Source organism: Myotis daubentonii, chromosome 9, assembly GCF_963259705.1.
Source record: "Myotis daubentonii chromosome 9, mMyoDau2.1, whole genome shotgun sequence".
In the NCBI taxonomy this organism is placed as follows: domain Eukaryota; kingdom Metazoa; phylum Chordata; class Mammalia; order Chiroptera; family Vespertilionidae; genus Myotis; species Myotis daubentonii.
The window spans coordinates 80,390,801-80,408,752 of record NC_081848.1 but is presented as its reverse complement, the minus strand read 5'-3'; the positions used below and the strand labels follow the sequence as shown (position 1 = coordinate 80,408,752).

Genomic DNA, 17,952 nt, shown 5'->3' with positions numbered 1-17,952 from the left:
GAAGGGTGACATGGAGAGAACGGAGGAGCTGCCAGCCCTGAAGGGCATGGCTGACCAGCTAGAGGCCTCTCAGGGTGAAGTCCAGTCAGGCCGTCTCCATGGGGACCTGTGTGAATGGACGACATTGGGTGCCAGATACATTCTGCTGAGATGTGTACCTGTCACACACAGTGCTCAGCCCGGTCCCCTGAGGCCCCCTGTAGCAGCAGGAAAGCAGAGACGGAGGAAAGCAGGGGGAGGAGTGGGCTGAGCTTCCTTCAGCCTTTGATTGAAGACGTGGAGAGTTAGAGACCTAGAACTGCCCACTTACAGTTCACCCCTCTCCCTCAGCCCCCACAGTTCTCGCCAATCCTGCCATCCTCCGTGACTGCCCAGAGGGAAGGGGTGACATCCACTTTCTGTCTCTCCCAACATACACTTGGGGCAAGTCCCATCCCCTCTGTAGACCTCACTTTTCTCAACTGTGAAATAATAATAATAATGATAATAATAATAATAATAATGCCTACCACCCAGAACTGTTGAGAGAATTTAATGAGATTACCCAGGTAAGGTGCTTAGCTCAGGTCTGGCATGTGATGTATGGTAAGCACTCTCTAAGGGTTAATTATTATTATTGTCACTTCAGACTTTATCTTTCCTTGGCTGAACACTCAGACAGCCCCCTTTATGGTCTCTCTGCCTCCATTCTTTTTTTTATTTATTTTATTTTTTTATTTTATTTTATTTTTTTTTTATTGCTTAAAGTATTACAAAGGGTATTACATATGTATCCATTTTATCCCCCCGCCCTTCTCTGCCTCCATTCTTGCCCCATCAATCTATCCTCTCCAACTCAGCAAGTGTCAGTTCCCTAAAACTTGTCAATGCAGCTTCTTTTCCCAGAGTGTGGGTCTTGGTCCATCTGAGACACTTATTAAAATTCAGTTCTCTGGGATCCTCCTCCAGTCCCAGGGGATCCTCCTGCGACTCATTGCTTTGTAAACTAAAGTCTACACTTGTTGGTATGGGATTCAAGACCCTGGAGCTAGCCAACTTCTCCATCCTGCTACTCCCTACCTCACACCATATCCTCAGCCACCCAGAGTGTGCACTTTCCTGCCACTCTTCGCTCTCCTGGGCCTCCGTCTGTGCATATGTAGATCTGGACACTCTTTCTCGCCTTTTCTCCCCGGCTCCCTCTGCCTCCATACCCTTCAAGAAAATTATAAGGTTTTCCTCTTATAGGTTGAATTATCTCCACCCAAAAGTAATATATTGAAGCCCTAACTTATAGTGCCTCCAAATGTGATAGGGCCTTTAAAGAAAGGTGATTAGTTAAAATGAAGCTATTAGGTTGGGCCCTCATCCAATCTGACAGTTGTCCTTATAAGAGGAGATCAGGACACAGACAAGCACAGAGGAAAGACCACGTGAAAACACAAGGAGAGAGGCCTCAGAAGAAAACAGATTTGCTGACACATTGGTTGATTATAGCGATTTTTTCAAATTACAATTGTGACCTATCAGTGGGTTATGAAATTGATTTCATGAGTTTGACCAGCATTTTTAATGAAATAGAATAGAAAATGGAGTATATCACATGGAGTAAAGATAAGTGTTTTTGCCCTGGCTGGGTGGCTCAGTTGGTTTGCGTGTCGCCCCATGCACCAAAAGGTTTTGGGTTTCATTGCAGGTTAGGGCACAGGTTTGATCCCCGGTCAGGGCACACACAGGAGGCAACCAATCTATGTTTCTCTCTCACTTCAGTGTTTCTCTCTCTCCCTTCCTCTCTAGAATCAATAAAAACATATACTCACGTGAGGATTAAAAAAAAATTATAAGTGTTCTCATGAAACCTGTGTTTCCCTTGTGTGTCTGTGTGTATGTATTGGATCACAATAAAAATGATCTCTTACTAATGCTCATGGGCCAGCCTCCACCCAAATAGAAAGCACTGCAGTGGCCTGTGTGACCCTAAAAAGTGATGTTACATCTTGCTCATTCCTGTATGTTCAAGGCCTAACCTTGGACCTGGCACGCAGTAGGCCTTTGGGAAATATTGATGGAACAAATGTAATGATCCTTGCAGGTATTAGTTCCTGTGCTTCCACTGCTGTAACCATAGTCTCAGCATCAACGTCTTTCCCCTGGATGACTACAGCCTCCTAACAGCACCCCACTGTGGCTCAGAGCCAGAGGCTGAAAGGGCTCCTGGCTCTCGAGGGAAAGGTGGCTGTGCAAGTCACTCCCGTGCACTGAAACTGGCTCCCTTGGTCCTGCTGGAAGGACACGTATTGCTTGTGGGTGCCGGCCAGGCAGTTCTGAAAAAACAGTCTCGGTTCTCAATTCAAGATGGCAAAGGATGGGCTTCTTCAGTGTTTGTGGGAGACAAATACAGAATAAAACACCAACTGGTCACGCAACGGAAACTGAAGAGCATGCAGGGAAGGTCTGCTAACCAGGACAGCAGGTGGACATCACCTAACAGCCACCAGCACAGGGCTGTGCAGGTGAGGCTGCCCTCTGAAGCATGCCCTCCTGCCCCGCATGTTCAGAAAATGAGGCTCCTGGAAGGCCTGTCCACAGCCTTGAGCACCAGTGTAGACATGGCTGTTGGAATCCAGAGGCAGAAAAATGGTCCTCCGGTGGCCACCCTGCCAGGAGTATACGGGGGTCACCCCCTTCCCTGAGGCCCAGGCTTCCTTCTGTAAGACAGTGGCACCCAATGACCTTCCTGGATATTGGTTACTGGACTGTGGGCCTGGCAAGTTCTGATCCCCAGATAGCATGTGACCTGGGAGTTGGAGGCCCTGCATTTCAATCCCATCTCTGGCTGTGGCTCAGGTTTTTTCATGGCTGCCTGGATCTCAGGCTCTCAATGTTTCAAAGTAGGGGTGGAAACAGGTCACCTGTCCACCGCTTCCTGCTGGAATATTCTAGGGTTCTAAGCTTGCTTTTTGCTCTTATGCTATTCCCACTATCATTGTTTCTTGTGGCTTCCTGATTCCAAACCTGTGTTGCTTGTGCCTGATGTGGGGAGGATGGGGTCCAGATTACAGCTGCCTGCCTATAGGGGCTAGTACTGCCACACAGAAGGTGGCACACCCACGCGAAAGACCTCAAATACCCTTTTTCTAGCCCCACCCTTGTGCTTGTACATTTTCTCTGCCAGGTCAGAAACAGGGAAGATGGGAAAAGAGACCTCATCTTTCCCCCACCCACCTCCAATCTCTGACTCTCACTTTCCAGTGGGAATCCATTTGCTTGTTACCAAGTTGGGGACTCCTATGCAGTCTGTGCAGTCTACTCTTCTGGCTTCCCCCACCTTTCTAATGAGTGGCTAATTGGCTTGGAAAAGACTGCTTTTAGTGAAAGAGACCTCTCCAAAGTTCTTAAACAGCTGTGCAAGACTATAAAGGGAATTAAAAATCCTAGATCAGAGAGAGGTTAGCAAGATTTTTTTCTGTAACAGCCAGAGAGTAAATGGCTTACGATCTCTGTTGGAATTCCAAGTCTCTCCTTATAGTGTGAAAGTAGTGCTCGGACTCTGCTCAGACTGCGAGAGAGGCCCACAAGCCAGGCTGGCCTCACAGGGCTCTGTCCAAGCTCAGCTCTCCGAGCGAGGTCCAGGGGGCCAGAGCCCGGCCTAGCCTCAGAGTCTCTCTCAATTTTTCTTTTTCTGTTCTTCTCTCCTTCTCTCTCTCTCTCTCTCTCTCTCAAAATCAATAAATAAACAATTTTAGTTAAAAAAAGAAATAAACTTGTATCTTGTTTCTCTCTTTGTCTCCCCCCCTTTTTTGAAGCAATAGGGTTAAGATCTAGATCAGTGATGGCGAACCTTTTGAGCTCGGCGTGTCAGCATTTTGAAAAACCCTAACTTAACTCTGGTGCCATGTCACATATAGAAATTTTTTGATATTTGCAACCATAGTAAAACAAAGACTTATATTTTTGATATTTATTTTATATATTTAAATGCCATTTAACAAAGAAAAATCAACCAAAAAAATGAGTTCGCGTGTCATAGGTTCGCCATCACTGATCTAGATTGATGGGAGAGAAGGGAGGGGCTGAACAAAGGGATTTCAGAACAACAGTGCATTTTTTAAAAAATATATTTTTATTGATTTCAGAGAGGAAAGGAGAGGAAGAGAGAGAGAAACACCAATGATGAGAGAGAATCATTGATCAGCTGTCTCCTGCATGCCCCCAACTGGGGATTGAGCCCGCAATTTGGGCATGTGCCCTTGACAGGAATCGAACCCGGGACCTTTCAGTCCACAGGCCGATGCTCTATCCACTGAGCAAAACTGGCCAGGGCTACTGCATTTTGTTTATTGTTGACAGTATCACAGATGTTCCCCAACCCTCTCCCTTTGAATACTACAAGTTTTTATCCCACTACGGGTAGATATTAAATTATTTCTATTTTATAAATAAGGATACTGAGGATAGAGAGATTAAGAAACTGGGGTTCGCCCTGACTGGTTTGGCTCAGTGGATAGAGCGTCGGCCTGCGGACTGAAGGGTCCCAGGTTCAATTCCGGTCAAGGGAATGTACCTTGGTTGTGGGCACATCCCCAGTAGGGGGTGTGCAGGAGGCAACTGATCGATGTTTCTAACTCTCTATCCCTCTCCTTTCCTCTCTGTAAAAAAAAAATCAATAAAATATATATTTTTTTTAAAAGAAAGAAACTGGAGTTCTTGGCATAGAGCATGGGAGTTAAGAGCCAGAAACCAAGGCTGAACTTGGGCATCTGTGTCTGCTGGTGGTATCCAGCTGTCCCTTCTTCTCCCCTATCTGGACAGTGCTGGGATCAGTCCCATCTCAGGCTTCTGGAGGCCCCTTCAGGTCTGGCTGTGCCCACCATGCAGCTCTGATCCTCGTTGATTCCAGCACTCTACGGCAGGAGAGATCACTGTCTTCCTGGTGTTGGGTGGTAGCACTGGGCTCTGGACAAACCTCAGCTCTATACTTACCTTGCTGTGTGATCTGGGACAAGTATCTCCCCGCTGCCAAAAGGGAAAAAAAAAAAAAAAAGAGTCTCACTTTTCTCAGTTGTAAACTGCGGTATCTAATAGTAATCCAGCACGTGTTCACCAGGCCTGCTCTGGCAGGCAGTGTGCTGGAAGCTGGGAGTGCAAAGGGGAGTGAGGCTGTCCCTATGTCCTAATGGAGCTGTGCCTACCTGGCGTGGGAGAGGGCACACTGTAGGCATTCAGGGAGGAAGTTGTCTTGTGGGGCAGGATTTGCATGACCTGCTGCTGGCAGCCCAGCAGTCCAGCTTGCTCAGTGGTGTTTCCTTCTGATCAATGAGTGCCTTTGTCCCTAAAGGACTTGCTGTCTGCGGCTTTCTTGTCTCATCTGACACAGGGCCCCAGAACAGATGGCAAAGCAGTTGGTATCCTCGGCTATTTTTGGCGGGCGAGTTAGTGGGATGTGAACATGGTGGGGCCCAGGTGGTCTCAGACACTGGGAGCTTCACAAGCAACAAGTTGGGGTGGGAAGGATGCTCCCTCCAGGATTTTGTGGGCAAATTCACGTACCTTTCACAGTAGGGTCAAAGGCCATTTCCTCTGTGCAACCTTGTTTGATTTCCTCAATGGAGCACACACTCACTCCAAAGATGCAGGTTAAGAATCCATCCTCTAAGCGTCCCCCATTTCTTGATTATGGCTCCAAACATACTGAGAGATAATGACCTAAAGGGATCTCATCTGATGCGTCTCTGGGCCTCTCCTGCCCTGAGCCCACCTGCCTCTCCCAGTTATCACAGGTAAGGAGGTTAGGAGTCCAGACTTTGGAATCACACAGCTGAAATCCACTCCTGGCTCCTTTCTAGCAGAACAACCGTGACCAAGTTTGTAAATCTGTTTTCTCATCCGTAAAACAGGTGATTATCGTGCCTGCCTCCCAGAAATTAAAGGCTTGTTTTGCTCAAAGTACAGTGGGTAGCTACCTGTGCAGGCCCATAGATGAGATACCTTTCACGCCAAGGCCCGCAAGGGGTTGTGGGCCCTCCATCCCTTTTGTGGCATTTCGCCCGGTGTGTGCGTGCCGGCCGGCGGGAGGGAGGTGTTCCTGGGCACCAGGGGGTCCAGAGGGGCCAGAAGTCACCCAGGGAGAAGAGAGGGGCCTGGCTGGGCTGGAAGGCCTGTGACGTAGCGGCTTTCCGCGGCCTCCCTGCAGACGCACAGCCCTCTCTCCCCCGTCAGCCTCCTCTAGTATTTTCCTTCTCCCTCTCCTTCCCGCCCCAGCTCTCTCCTCTAATTCTGCGGCTTCCCCAAGTAGAAGGTGGGTGTTGGGGGGCGGGGGAAAGAGAGCCCCTGGACTAATGTGGGGAGAAGGGCCTCCTGCCCAGACTGCGGTGGAGGAGGGGGCGCCCAGGTCTTTGGGGGGACCCGGGAAATCCCCAGAAATAAGGGCGGGATCTGGGTAGCCCGAACTAGGCTGCCAGGGAGTCGCCAAACCCACAACGGTAGTCCACGGAGTTCCTGAGACACCGGCGACTGGGACTTCCAGTGCAGGGGGCGGGGTCAGAGGGGCGTGGTCTTCCAGGAAGGGGCGGTGCTCAGGTCATTAGGGCCAAACTTCGCCGCAAGGGGCGGAGTCTGGAGTGGGCGGGGCTTTCCTGGAGGCGGCTCAGGGGCGGGGCATCGGGACGGGAGGTGGAGCGTGGAGGTGCGCGCTGGTCCCCCTCCCTCGGTCCCGGGTGTCCACGTGACGAGGCAGCGCGGAGCCGCCACGGGCCGGGCCCATCCCGCCGCAGCGGCCCCGGGGCCGAGCAGAGTCGAGGTGCGAAGGGATCGGCGCAGAGCGGACCCCCGAGCGCGGCCAGGTGAGGCCGCCTGGGCGGAGGGGGCGGGGGCTGCGCCGGGCGGGCCCTGGCGGGTGCAGGGGGCGTGTTTGCATGTCTGGGGGCGGCAGGGGGAGTGGGTCCGAGGGCGAGCGCCTGTGGCTGTTTGGGCGCTCGCGCCTGCTGTCGCGGGACCAGGGTTGGCTCTGCGCCGGTCCTGGTTCTGCTCGCGGGGCTCGGGGTGTGCGGGACTGTGCGTGCACGCGCGTGTTTGTGTGGAGGGGCCCCGGGTGTGTATCTGCGTATGCGCTGGGCCGTCATTGTGCCTGGCCCGGGTGCGGGGCGCGGGCCTGCCCGGCGCAGCCCCTCCTGCGCGGGTGTTTTCCAAACAGGCTTCCTGCGGAGATGGGCTCTGCTGCAGCCGTAGCTGGAGGGGGGAGCGCCGCCCCCACAGGCCTCCAGAGACCCAGACAGCCCGGGGACTGCAGACAGACACCTGAGGGAGGAAGGGGGCGCGCACCCGGGATGGGTCCAGAGGCCCGGCCGAAGGGCGAGGCCAAAATGGACAGACTGAGGCAGATGGATAGGGAAGTGGAGGTGGACAAACAGGCGGAGATGGGGAAGAAGGTGGGAAGGGAGATTGGGAAAAGGACAGAGGCGGGGAGGACGGAGAGTCATTGAGAAAGCAGACAGACAGAGGCCAGACCTGCAAAGAGGCGGAAAGATTAAAAAGGACAGATTCCAATAACCTGCCGGAAGGAAGGTCCTGGGGCTGAGAGCTAAGCCCAGGAGCTGAGTCTGAGATGAGGAGTTAAGGCCCCCCAACTCCTGGGGTTCCCTTCTTCCAAAAACATCCCAGACTGGGGTCCTGGCCAAAAAGAAGCCTCTGGCCATCCCAAGTTAGTTCATCCCTCCGACCCCACCACATTTTCCCATCCTCTGTGGGCTTCTCCCTCTTGGTTCCATTCCACCTATCAACTCCCTTCCCTGGTATCCCAGCAACCCAGGGCAGTTTAGGAGAGGCAGAGGTGAAGTGGTTGCCATAGCAACAGAGGCGGTGAAAGGTCATTCTGGCATTAGCCTAGGTGGCCCAGCAGCAGGCCAGAGCTGGCATTGAGCGGGGGATAGGACGGGAGGCTACAAAATTCTTTTTCTCCTCTCCCATTCTGCCCAGAATGGTGCTGGAAGGAAACCCCGACGTGGGGTCCCCCCGAACCTCAGACCTCCAGCACCCTGGGAGCCAGGGCTCCTGCATCCTCTCTTCTGGTGAAGATGTGCAGCCAGGCGAGGAGCCCATCAAGTATGGCGAACTCATCGTCCTGGGGTGAGCGTCCCTGGCCCAGGTGGGGTGGGGCACCAGGCTCCCTGCAGGGCAACCAAACCAAGGGCCCCAGTCCTCCCCCTCTGTGACCTTCTGCTCTTTGTCCTTCCTCACCTTCCCAGCTGAGTGACAGAGTTGACCAAACCCACTTAATTCATAATTGTTATTTTATCTTCCCATTTTTCATAAATTACGAAGACAACTCTTAACTACCCACCTGTTTCTGATCAGAAAAAAGTAACACAGCTGCCTTTCATGAACCACCTTGTGAGTGTGTAGTTTGAGGTGAAGAACTCTGGTTCTCTATCAAAATTGCTTGGTTCAGATCCTGCCTCTGCAAGTTGTTTAACTTGCCTCTGCCTCCGTTTCCCCCTTTGACAAATAGGGATGATGATAATACCTCAGAGGGTTGTTGGAAGGAAGGAAAAAGGTGTTTGCTGTAAAGCACATAGAACAGTGCCTGGGAGGCAGGCCTGTGCCAAGCCCTCTCATGGACATTATTTCATTTCAATCTTCACAAAGATGCTGTGAGGAAGGAGGTGAGGAAACCGAGGCTCAGAGAGGGGAAGTGACTGGTCCAAGGGCACACAGCTGGTAAGTGGCAGGGCTGGGATTTCGATCCAGGTTTCTTACTCTAGGTCTAGTGCACTTTCACTAAAGCCACAGCTGATTTTCATGCTACAGATGAGAAAACAGGCCAGAAGAGAGGAAGTGATGTGAGTTGGTGGCTGGGAAGACTTCCTGGTCTCTGGTCAGGATCCCTGCAACAACCACTTTGCTTTTCCCCTAGACACAGATCCCTCCTTCTCCCCCATGAATACTTCCTTCTGGCCTTTCTCTCTGCCATCTTCCCTGAAGAAAATATCCGAGAAGCTATGTTATCATTGTGACGATTTTGTAGAAATAATACTGGCTACTGTTTGTTGACATACACATGCCATGTGCTTTAAAGAAAATTTTTTTTTTATTGATTTCAGAGAGGAAGGGAGGAGAGAGAGGTAGAAACATCAATGATGAGAGAGAATCACTGATCAGCTGCCTCCTGCATGCCCCCTCCTGAGGATGGACCCCGAAACTTGGGCATGAAATCAAACCGTGACCTCCCGGTTCATAGGTCAACACTCAACCACTGAGCCACACCAGCCAGGCCCATGTGCTTTTAAAAATAATAATAGCTAACATTTATTAAGGGTCTGCTATATATATGCCAAACTCTGTGCCAAGCATTTTTAAATGCTTTATCTCGTTTAGTTCTCACAGTGAACCCACGGGTAGGCCCCTGAGAAATTAGCTCCGTTTTACAGAGGTCATGTGATAACTGGACAAGCCAGGATTTCAGCTAGGCCCTTCTGAGCCCCAGCCTGCGTCCTGAACCTCCCCACCCCATATGTGGAAGGAGCTGACCAGGGTAAGAGTGATGCCCCTCGCAGGGGTGCTTGCCTTAGAATAGCAGCTGCCTGGTGTTCCAAAGTCAGGGCTGTCTTTGCAGATGGAGGGGAGACCAGTGATGGGGGAGAGCGCAGACCGAGGGTCAGGTCCTCTTGACAGCTGGTGGTTCAGTGCCGGGCCTTGAAGCCCACACTGGCTGTACATCTGAGCCACCTGGAGAACACAAGGAAAGTGGCCAGTGACAGGCCCATCCCAAGCCTACAGAATCACCGTCTCCATGGGTAGGGCCAGGGAACCTGTATTTTAGCAAGCTCCTAGAAGGTTCTGATCAGGTGGTCCTTGGCTGTATTTGGCAGCTCTTCATCCTATCAAACCATCCATTGCTCCCCACTGCTTACAGACTAAAGGCCAGACTCCTCAGCCTGGTTTTCTGGGCCCTTCCACGGACCTCATCTTCTCCTGTTGCACTTCACCACCCGCGTCACCATGCCCTGATCTCATCAAGCTCTGCCAGCCTCAGGGCCATTGCTTACGATGAGCCTTACCTCTAAAAGGGCTTCTGCAGGAGAGGCTGGAGTCAGACAGACCCGAGTTCAAATCTAGACTTTTTTCACTTATTAGCCTGGGACCTCGGGCAAGTCATTTTACCTCCCTGAGCCTCAATTTTCCTCATTTGTAAAATGGGAAGAAAGACACTTGCTTGGCAGGACAGTGCGCAGGTTCCATTAGGTAATTAATGAAGCACCAGGAACATGGGCGGCTCCAGTACATGGCAGCAATCAAGTCTGTGACTCACCCCATCCTTGCTTTCCACATCATTCCCTCCGGACAAGAGCTGGAAAGGAAGGTAGAAATTTGATGTGAATGGCTGTATGGAGGGCGTGGCATTGTGGGTCTATTTTTTTTCTTTCGTTCTGGTTTCCAGTAGTACTGTGGTGTCATAAATGGCAGTTTGCTAAAGGTGACTCCTTTCCAGTTCTTCAAGGCCCAGTAGAGGTGTGCTCTCTCCTAGAAACCTGATCCTGGAGCCAGAATTCCCTTCTCCGGCCTCTGGGCTTGTAGTGCACTTGACTTGTGCCTGGGTCATGGCAGGTGGCACCCAGGTTCCTTGAAAAGCTGAGGATCCCCCTCTGCCACCACTAGGGCATAGAACTGACCTGTGGTTCATCACTTATGCCACCCCAGTGCCCAGCACCTGGCCGGGCACGGCTCAGGGGGCCAGGAATCACTGGTGAATTGATCAGTAGGGTCTTCCGGTTCCAGGTGGTCCTAGGGCTTGTGTATTAAGGTAGGATCCGCCCAGAAGTTGGCAGTTCCTACTAGTGTCTCAAAGGCTCACGTGTATCTCTCTCCCTGCAACCTTTGCTTACCTCCCCATGTCCACAGCTACAATGGTTGTCTATCAAGTGGGGACAAGGGCCGCCGGCGAAGCCGCCTGGCACTGAACCGCAGGCCACATGCCAACGGAGTGAAGCCAGACGTCATGCACCATATCTCCACGCCGCTCGTCTCCAAGGCAAGCAGCTTATCCCAGCAGACCCGGGTAGCGGTCCTGCCCTTGCTGCCCACACCCCCCTGGAGCCCGGGAGCTCACCGTATCTTTACGCATTGCCTCCTGGGCTGCCAGAGAAATGGTGCTGATGGGAGAACCTTTGCAGGGTGCACAGTCCTTTCCAGTGTGCAAAGCATTTCCTTCACCACCAGACGCCATCCACTGGACAGTTCGCAGCATTATTTATTTATTTAATATTTGTATTGATTTCAGAGAGAAAGAGAGAGGGAGAGAGAGATAGAAACATCAACGATGAGAGAGAATCATTGATCGGGTGCCTCCTGCACGCCCCACACTGGGGATCTACCCCGCAACCTGGGCATGTGCCCTGACTGGGAATCGAACCGTGACTTTCTAGTTCATAGGTCAACACTCAACCACAGAGCCACGCCAGCCGGGCAGCATTACTTTATTTTATTTTTAATACATTTTTTATTGATTTTAGAGAGGAAGGGAGAGGGAGAGACAGACAGAAACATCAATGATGAGAGAGAATCATTGATTGGCTGCCTCCTGCATGCCCCCCACTGGGGATCGAGCCTGCAACCTGGGCAGGTGCCCTTGACTGGAATTGAAACAGGGATCCTTCAGTCCACAGGCTGACGCTCTATCCACTGAGCCAAACCAGCGAGGGCTAATTTTAGAGGCATCCCAGGGTCAGAGAGGGGACATGAGAGGCACACAGCAATGACAAAGGAAAAGCCTTTTGGTTAGAATCGGGGCTCTGCTCCTTCCTGCTCCATGACTAGGCCAATTTCTTCTCTCTGAGCTGCTGTTTCCTCAGCTGTACAAGGGGAATGATAACCATGTCTCCTGGTTGGGGTGGCTGGAGCGAGCAAAGAAGGTAACCTGTGTGAGTGCTGGCTGCGCCGCACACCTCTGCAAAGGGTAGAACCACAATCCCCCGGAGTGGCCGCTGGCCTCGGGCTCCAGCTTCTAGTTCAAAGGCTCACCCTTCTCATGGCCGCTCACTCTTCTTTCCCCCCGCCAGGCACTGAGTAACCGGGGCCAGCACAGCATCTCGTACACACTGTCCCGGAGCCATTCGGTCATAGTCGAATACACACATGACAGTGACACAGACATGTTCCAGGTATGCTCGGGCCCTTCCTCACGCCTCCTGGCCACCAGCCTCAGTGGTCGGCTCTACACACCTTCCAGGGGGAGGCTGGAGGACCGAAGGCCCTGGGGAAGGTGCTTTGGGGGCCTTAGTGCAGTTGACCTCTCTTCAGATGAGGAAGCAGGACATCCCAGCAAGGGTCACACAGCAGGTAGTTGCTGTATCAGGATTCAAACCCAAGACCGGACACCCCAGCTGTGGGAGGACATACAGTTTAGGGGTTCATAGTGCTGTGTGAGAGTCACTCCACCTGGCTCGGATCCCAGCTCCATGGCTTACTAGCTTGGTGGCTTTGAGAAAGCGTCACCTAAGCTCTCCAGGCCTTGCTTACCTCATCGCTCAGGTGGGGCCCAGAATAGTACCCACCCGAGGAGTTATTGGGAAGATTAACTGAGATATGGCACAGAAAATGCTTAGCAAGGAGCCTGGCTCATAATAAACACTACAAATTCATTAGTTGCTGCTAATATGTGAGCACTTCCAGACCATGGCTATCACCCTTTCACTGTGCAGTCAGCAAATCGGCTAGTTTTTATTGAGGGGGTTGCTCCCCAGAGCTTTGGGGGAGGTGAGGGAGAAGCCCTGGACCTTAGCAACTGGACTTGGAGCTCCCCGGGGACTTGAGATGGTGCTGCCCCCTCATTATTTGGTGACTCTGCATGCAGAGCAGCTACCAGGAACCCCGGGGGGTGGGAAGCCGGGGGATTGACCTGTACACACAGCATCCCTGTGCTTGCCTTCCCCTTCCTCACAGATCGGCCGCTCCACAGAGAACATGATCGACTTTGTGGTAACAGACACGTCTCCTGGAGGAGGGGTGGCCGAGGGCCCCTCTCCCCAGAGCACCATCTCCCGCTATGCCTGCCGCATCCTGTGTGACCGCCGGCCGCCCTATATTGCCCGCATCTATGCCGCCGGCTTCGATGCCTCCAGCAACATCTTCCTTGGAGTGAGTGAGCCCCAGGCAGGGCCCAGCGCTTCTTCTGAGAGTGAGCTGTGGGGTAGGCTGGGGAGGGGCAGCATCCTGGGGTGATGGACCAGCCCTTAGTAATCATAACTATGACCTATGCAGGGCTTAGCACCCCACTTAACCAATGAGCAAAGTGAGGTTCAGAGAGGTCAGATGACGTCCAAGGCCAGGCAGCACCAATGTTAGTCCCCTCTGGGCTACCTGTGACCTTGAGGACAGAGGGACAGCCCCCCTGGCTCATGACCTGCTGGGGGGCCACTTGAGGGTGTGGTCTGATCCCACGTGTGGTCCCAGGAGCGGGCAGCCAAATGGCGGACCCCCGATGGCCTGATGGACGGCTTAACCACCAATGGGGTCCTGGTGATGCACCCAGCGGGCGGCTTCTCTGAGGACTCGGCCCCAGGTGTCTGGCGGGAGATCTCAGTCTGTGGGAACGTCTATACTCTGAGGGACAGCCGCTCGGCACAGCAGCGGGGGAAGCTGGTAGGTGGTCTGTCCCCCCCTCCCTCCCCGCGCAGTCATCCTTCCTGGGATCTCCAAATCTGCCCGTCCCCCTGCCCAAGCCAGGAGGTGGTCTCCAGTCCTCCTGCACGAGGGAGCCCCAACAGGCTCCAGGTGCCGCTTGCTGCACAGAGGGGACCAGGCTACCGTCCCCAAGTACCACCCTTATTGGCGGTCAAGGGAGTGGAGCACACACAGGCACGCCATGCAGTACCAAATGGCTTGCAGTGGTTCTCAACCTTCTGGCCCTTTAAATACAGTTCCTCATGTTGTGACCCAACCGTAAAATTATTCTCATTGCTACTTCGTAACTGTGATGTTGCTACTGTTATGAATCGTCATGTAAATATCTGATATGCAGGATGGTCTTAGGCGACCCCTGTGAAAGGGTCGTTCGACCGCCAAAGGGGTCGCGACCCACAGGTTGAGAACCGCTGGCTTAGAGGCTGCCAGCAGTGGAACAAATTCACACGCTCTTAAGAGAGTGACACTTGGCCCATGTGTGAGCGGTTTACAGCCTGAAGTGTTGGCAGTTGGTAACGTGTCTGTCACATGCAGACGGGTTTAGCTTCATTATCCTCTCCCAGCGGGAGGGCCTGTGGAGTAGTTCTGACGCCGGTGACAGTGAATGCTCCATGTGGTCCAGATAGGAAACCAACGGTAGGAGCTGGGAGAGGTCGTGGGGCCAAGTTCCTCAATGGGCAACGCAGAGCTCCTGGGGATGAACGTGTCGGGCAAGGAAATGCGAAACCTCACGGGAAAACGTGGCTTATCTTTCCAGAGCATCAATTCTGCTGGGAGATTTGGGGAAACATTTTTTAAAAAAATTATGCACGCGAATGTGTCACTAGCATTCGCTGAGTTCCAGGCACGTTCCAGTTTACCTTGATTGACTCATGAGAACCACTTGACAGACAGGAAAGTGGAGCCCATCTGGAGGGTAAGGAAGTGAAGACACAGAAAGGCCGAGTTAGTCCACCAGGCACACAGAGTTAGTAACTGGTGAGGCCAGAAATCTCACCCAGGCAGTTAGCTCTGGAGTCCGGGCTTTACCCAGCCTGTGGGACAGCTGCTGTGGGCTGCGTCCCCAGTAATAGGAGAGTTTCCTGCCTCTGCCACTAGGGGGAGCCTGGGAAAACTCCGTTTGGGTCCAGACCTGATTTGAGGGATGAGGTCACCAAGGCCCACACCCTGAGTGAGGGACCCTGTGTGCCTGGGAGCACCTGCCAGTCCCCCTTCTGAGATGGTGCTGTCTGCTTCTTGGTCCTCCCCCCTCCTCTGCCCCAACCCTCCCCTTCTCTGTCCCAGCCACACCCCCTCCCCCCAGCCTGTGCTGACAGTCCAGGGTGCCCTCTCCAGGGAGGTTCCGTGGGATGGATGGGTGGCTAGTCTGGGGAGATGGCTGCCCGCTGGTAGGGGCGTGGGGGCCCCTTGGGCAGTCAGGCCCTTCTGCTCCCCTGGCAGGTGGAGAACGAGTCCAATGTGCTGCAGGACGGCTCCCTCATCGACCTGTGCGGGGCCACGCTGCTCTGGCGCACGCCGGCGGGGCTGCTGCGGGCACCCACGCTGAAGCAGCTGGAGGCCCAGCGGCAGGAAGCCAACGCCGCGCGGCCCCAGTGCCCCGTGGGCCTCAGCACCCTGGCCTTCCCCAGCCCCGCCCGGGGCCGCACGGCGCCTGACAAGCAGCAGCCTTGGGTCTACGTTCGGTGCGGCCATGTCCACGGCTACCACGGCTGGGGCTGTCGGCAAGAGCGGGGTCCCCAGGAGCGCGAGTGTCCTCTCTGCCGTCTCGTGGGGCCCTATGTGCCCCTGTGGCTCGGCCAGGAGGCCGGCCTCTGTCTGGACCCCGGACCGCCCAGCCACGCCTTTGCACCCTGTGGCCATGTCTGCTCTGAGAAGACTGCCCGCTACTGGGCCCAGACGCCACTGCCCCATGGCACGCACGCTTTCCATGCCGCCTGTCCCTTCTGTGGGGCCTGGCTCACCGGCGAGCATGGCTGTGTCCGCCTCATTTTCCAGGGACCACTGGACTAGGCTCCCAGGACCCCCTGCTGCCTCGCCCGCCTGCCCACCCAGGTCCCCCACCTCCTGCAGCCTAGAGGGAGCTCTGCATGTGGGACTCTACCTGCTGGCACCTAGCCACACCACGTGGACACATCGGATGGGCTGTGCCCCTCCCCTTTTAACCCAAAGGTGTTCCTGAGGCCCGTACTCCAGCCAGAATGATGGGGCCCTCAGCACCAGCTCTGTCCTGGCCTGATGGAAGAAAGCCCACCCCCATCCCTGGCCCCTCCTGGAGTGTCTCACATCATGCCGCCTACACTGTGCCGCTGGGGGAGTGAAAGGGCCCTGGGCCCCTGACCCCCAGTTTAGGCTGGCTGTGCCCGGAGCCTGCTGACCCAGCTTCAGCTGTTCCCCCTGCTGCTGCCGTGGGGTTCTGTAAACCTTGCTGCTCAGCTGCCCTCACCAACCCCACGCGTCCTGCATGTGTGCAGTGTCCCAGCCCCTGATGGAGTTCCAGGCGGGCGGCAGGCTGGGACCAGCATCTGCTGAAACCACTGTGGTCTCGACTCCATGCCAGGTGGGTTCTGGGGACACAAAGACCATCAGGCCTGGTCCCTGTCTGGTGGAGTACACAGCCGAGTGGACGACAGACCGCATTGCCGAATGACAGCATGGCTTCCTGTGTGCCCGGGTCCGAGAGTTACCAGAGGCTGCGGTGGGGGTCTCACCGGCAGGTGGAAAAGTGAGGGAGGGTCACAGGGGAGGTGGCATAGGAGCTCAGGGATCCCCCACAGGAAGGGGAGGGTGCCCTTGGCAGGAGGGAGAGGGAACACAGGCTCAGAGGTAAGGAAGCAGGAACTGAGTGGGGTTCAGAGTGGCTGGAGCAGGGGCTCCGGGAGGGCAGGAGGTTGGGGCTGTGCTGACAGGGAAGATGCTGGATGGAGGATTCGGAACCTCATTTGCGGACAGTCAGGAGCCGAGGGAGGAGAGAGGACTCGCAGTTCCAGAGCTTTGGCTGTGATATAAGGGCTACCCTTCCCGAATGCCCACTTGTGCCCCGCACTGTGCTAATGATAATAATAACTATGTTCATTGATCACTCACCAGGCATCGGGCTCTGCTTCTCAGAGGTTCGGGTATTTAATCCTCCTGGGAACCCAGGGAGGGAGGTATTACCATTCCTATTTATGGGCAGATTAAGGTACGTGCTCCACGTCCCGCTGCTAGGAAGTGGCCAGGTCAGATTCCCGTCCACGGCTGCCTGCCTGGACGCAGGGCCTGCCCTCTTCTCCATTACACGGTGCTGCTTTCCTGGGTGGGAGCCGTGGGGAGGGCAGCCCAGGTAAGGGGAGCAGCCTGGGCACAGGTGTGGCCTGGAAAATGGGCCGGGTGTGGAGGGGGCAAAAAAGAGGAAAGAGGGTGGGGACATTGGACTGGGGCCTGGTGGGCTGTGGTTGCCATGGAGGCCAATCTGAATCGGATCCCTGAGAGCCAAGACAAGCTTGGGGTGCTGCTGAGGTTGCCCTCAGACTATGTCTAGGGCAACGGTTGCCAACCGGTGGTCCACCGACCACTGGTGGTCCGTGAGGTCCGAAAGGTTGGCGATCGCTGCTCTAGGAGGAGTGAGCAAGGGTAGACAGAGGTTCTGGAGATATAAAAACCTGAAGAAGAGGCTCTGAATACAAGCCTGACCTGGACATCATCCCCAGTGGAAGATGGCTGTCTTAGGGAGTGCAGATTCCTGGGGGGGTTAGGGGGAGGACGGCCGCCCCAGGGCACACAGCCAATTGGAGCACAGAGACCCGACATGGAGCTATTGAGAGGACAGAGGGCCCCCATGAGTGGTGAGAGGGGGATATGATCAGCCTTGCTTTCAGAGCAGCACGCTGCCAGAGTAGGGGAGCCCCGCCGGGGGATGCTGGGGGCGGGGGTGGTATGGAAGGATGGCGCTCCTACACACACACAGAGCACTAGGAATCCAACTCTACCCAGTGGCTTTCTCTCGACTCAGTTGGGAACCAGATGGGAACACCCTGGTCCCAGGTCTAGCAGGGAACCTCAGACTCTGGAAGAGAGATGAGCAACGGGCACAGGCACAACCCCGAGGAGAACTCACAAGTTTTGGTGGAGGGGATCAGACCCCTGGTCTTGGCCCAGCTCTGCCCTTTTCCACTCCTGGAGTCTCCGTTTCCTCAGTTGTTAAATGGAATAAAAGTCCCGTCACCAGGTGGTTGTGAATTATGGAGGGTACCTGTAATACAGTAGGTACTTAATGTTCTTTCCTCACCTGTCTCTTCTTCATCCCCATGAGAAGAG

At 54.3% G+C, this 17,952-nt stretch overlaps 1 protein-coding gene across 5 annotated transcripts; it reads left to right on the top strand.

The window, feature by feature from the left end:
* Positions 1–6,660: 6,660 nt before the first annotated feature.
* On the top strand, positions 6,661–17,877 carry PELI3 (pellino E3 ubiquitin protein ligase family member 3). 5 transcript variants are annotated; one of them, XM_059709999.1, is made up of 8 exons: positions 6,663–6,821; positions 7,954–8,103; positions 8,623–8,694; positions 10,876–11,005; positions 12,033–12,134; positions 12,916–13,110; positions 13,426–13,614; positions 15,097–17,877. In XM_059709999.1, exons 2-8 carry the CDS (start codon positions 7,955–7,957, stop codon positions 15,664–15,666), a joined length of 1,407 nt encoding a protein of 468 aa, XP_059565982.1. In that variant the 5' UTR covers positions 6,663–6,821; position 7,954; the 3' UTR covers positions 15,667–17,877. The 5 variants fall into 5 exon arrangements, with proteins under 5 accessions (XP_059565985.1, XP_059565983.1, XP_059565982.1 ...); XM_059710004.1 differs by lacking the exon at positions 6,663–6,821 and adding an exon at positions 9,890–10,336 and having other exon boundaries at positions 8,036–8,103; XM_059710002.1 differs by lacking the exon at positions 13,426–13,614 and having other exon boundaries at positions 6,661–6,821.
* The last annotated feature ends 75 nt before the right edge of the window (positions 17,878–17,952 follow it).

Bases quoted from the DNA above. Each gene is read 5' to 3' on its own strand.
- PELI3 (XM_059709999.1), top strand. From the start codon at position 7,955: ATGGTGCTGGAAGGAAACCCCGACGTGGGGTCCCCCCGAACCTCAGAC. The intron at 12,135-12,915 runs GTATGCTCGGGC...CCTTCCTCACAG, and splicing joins GTGACACAGACATGTTCCAG to ATCGGCCGCTCCACAGAGAA. The intron at 13,111-13,425 runs GTGAGTGAGCCC...GTGTGGTCCCAG, and splicing joins CCAGCAACATCTTCCTTGGA to GAGCGGGCAGCCAAATGGCG.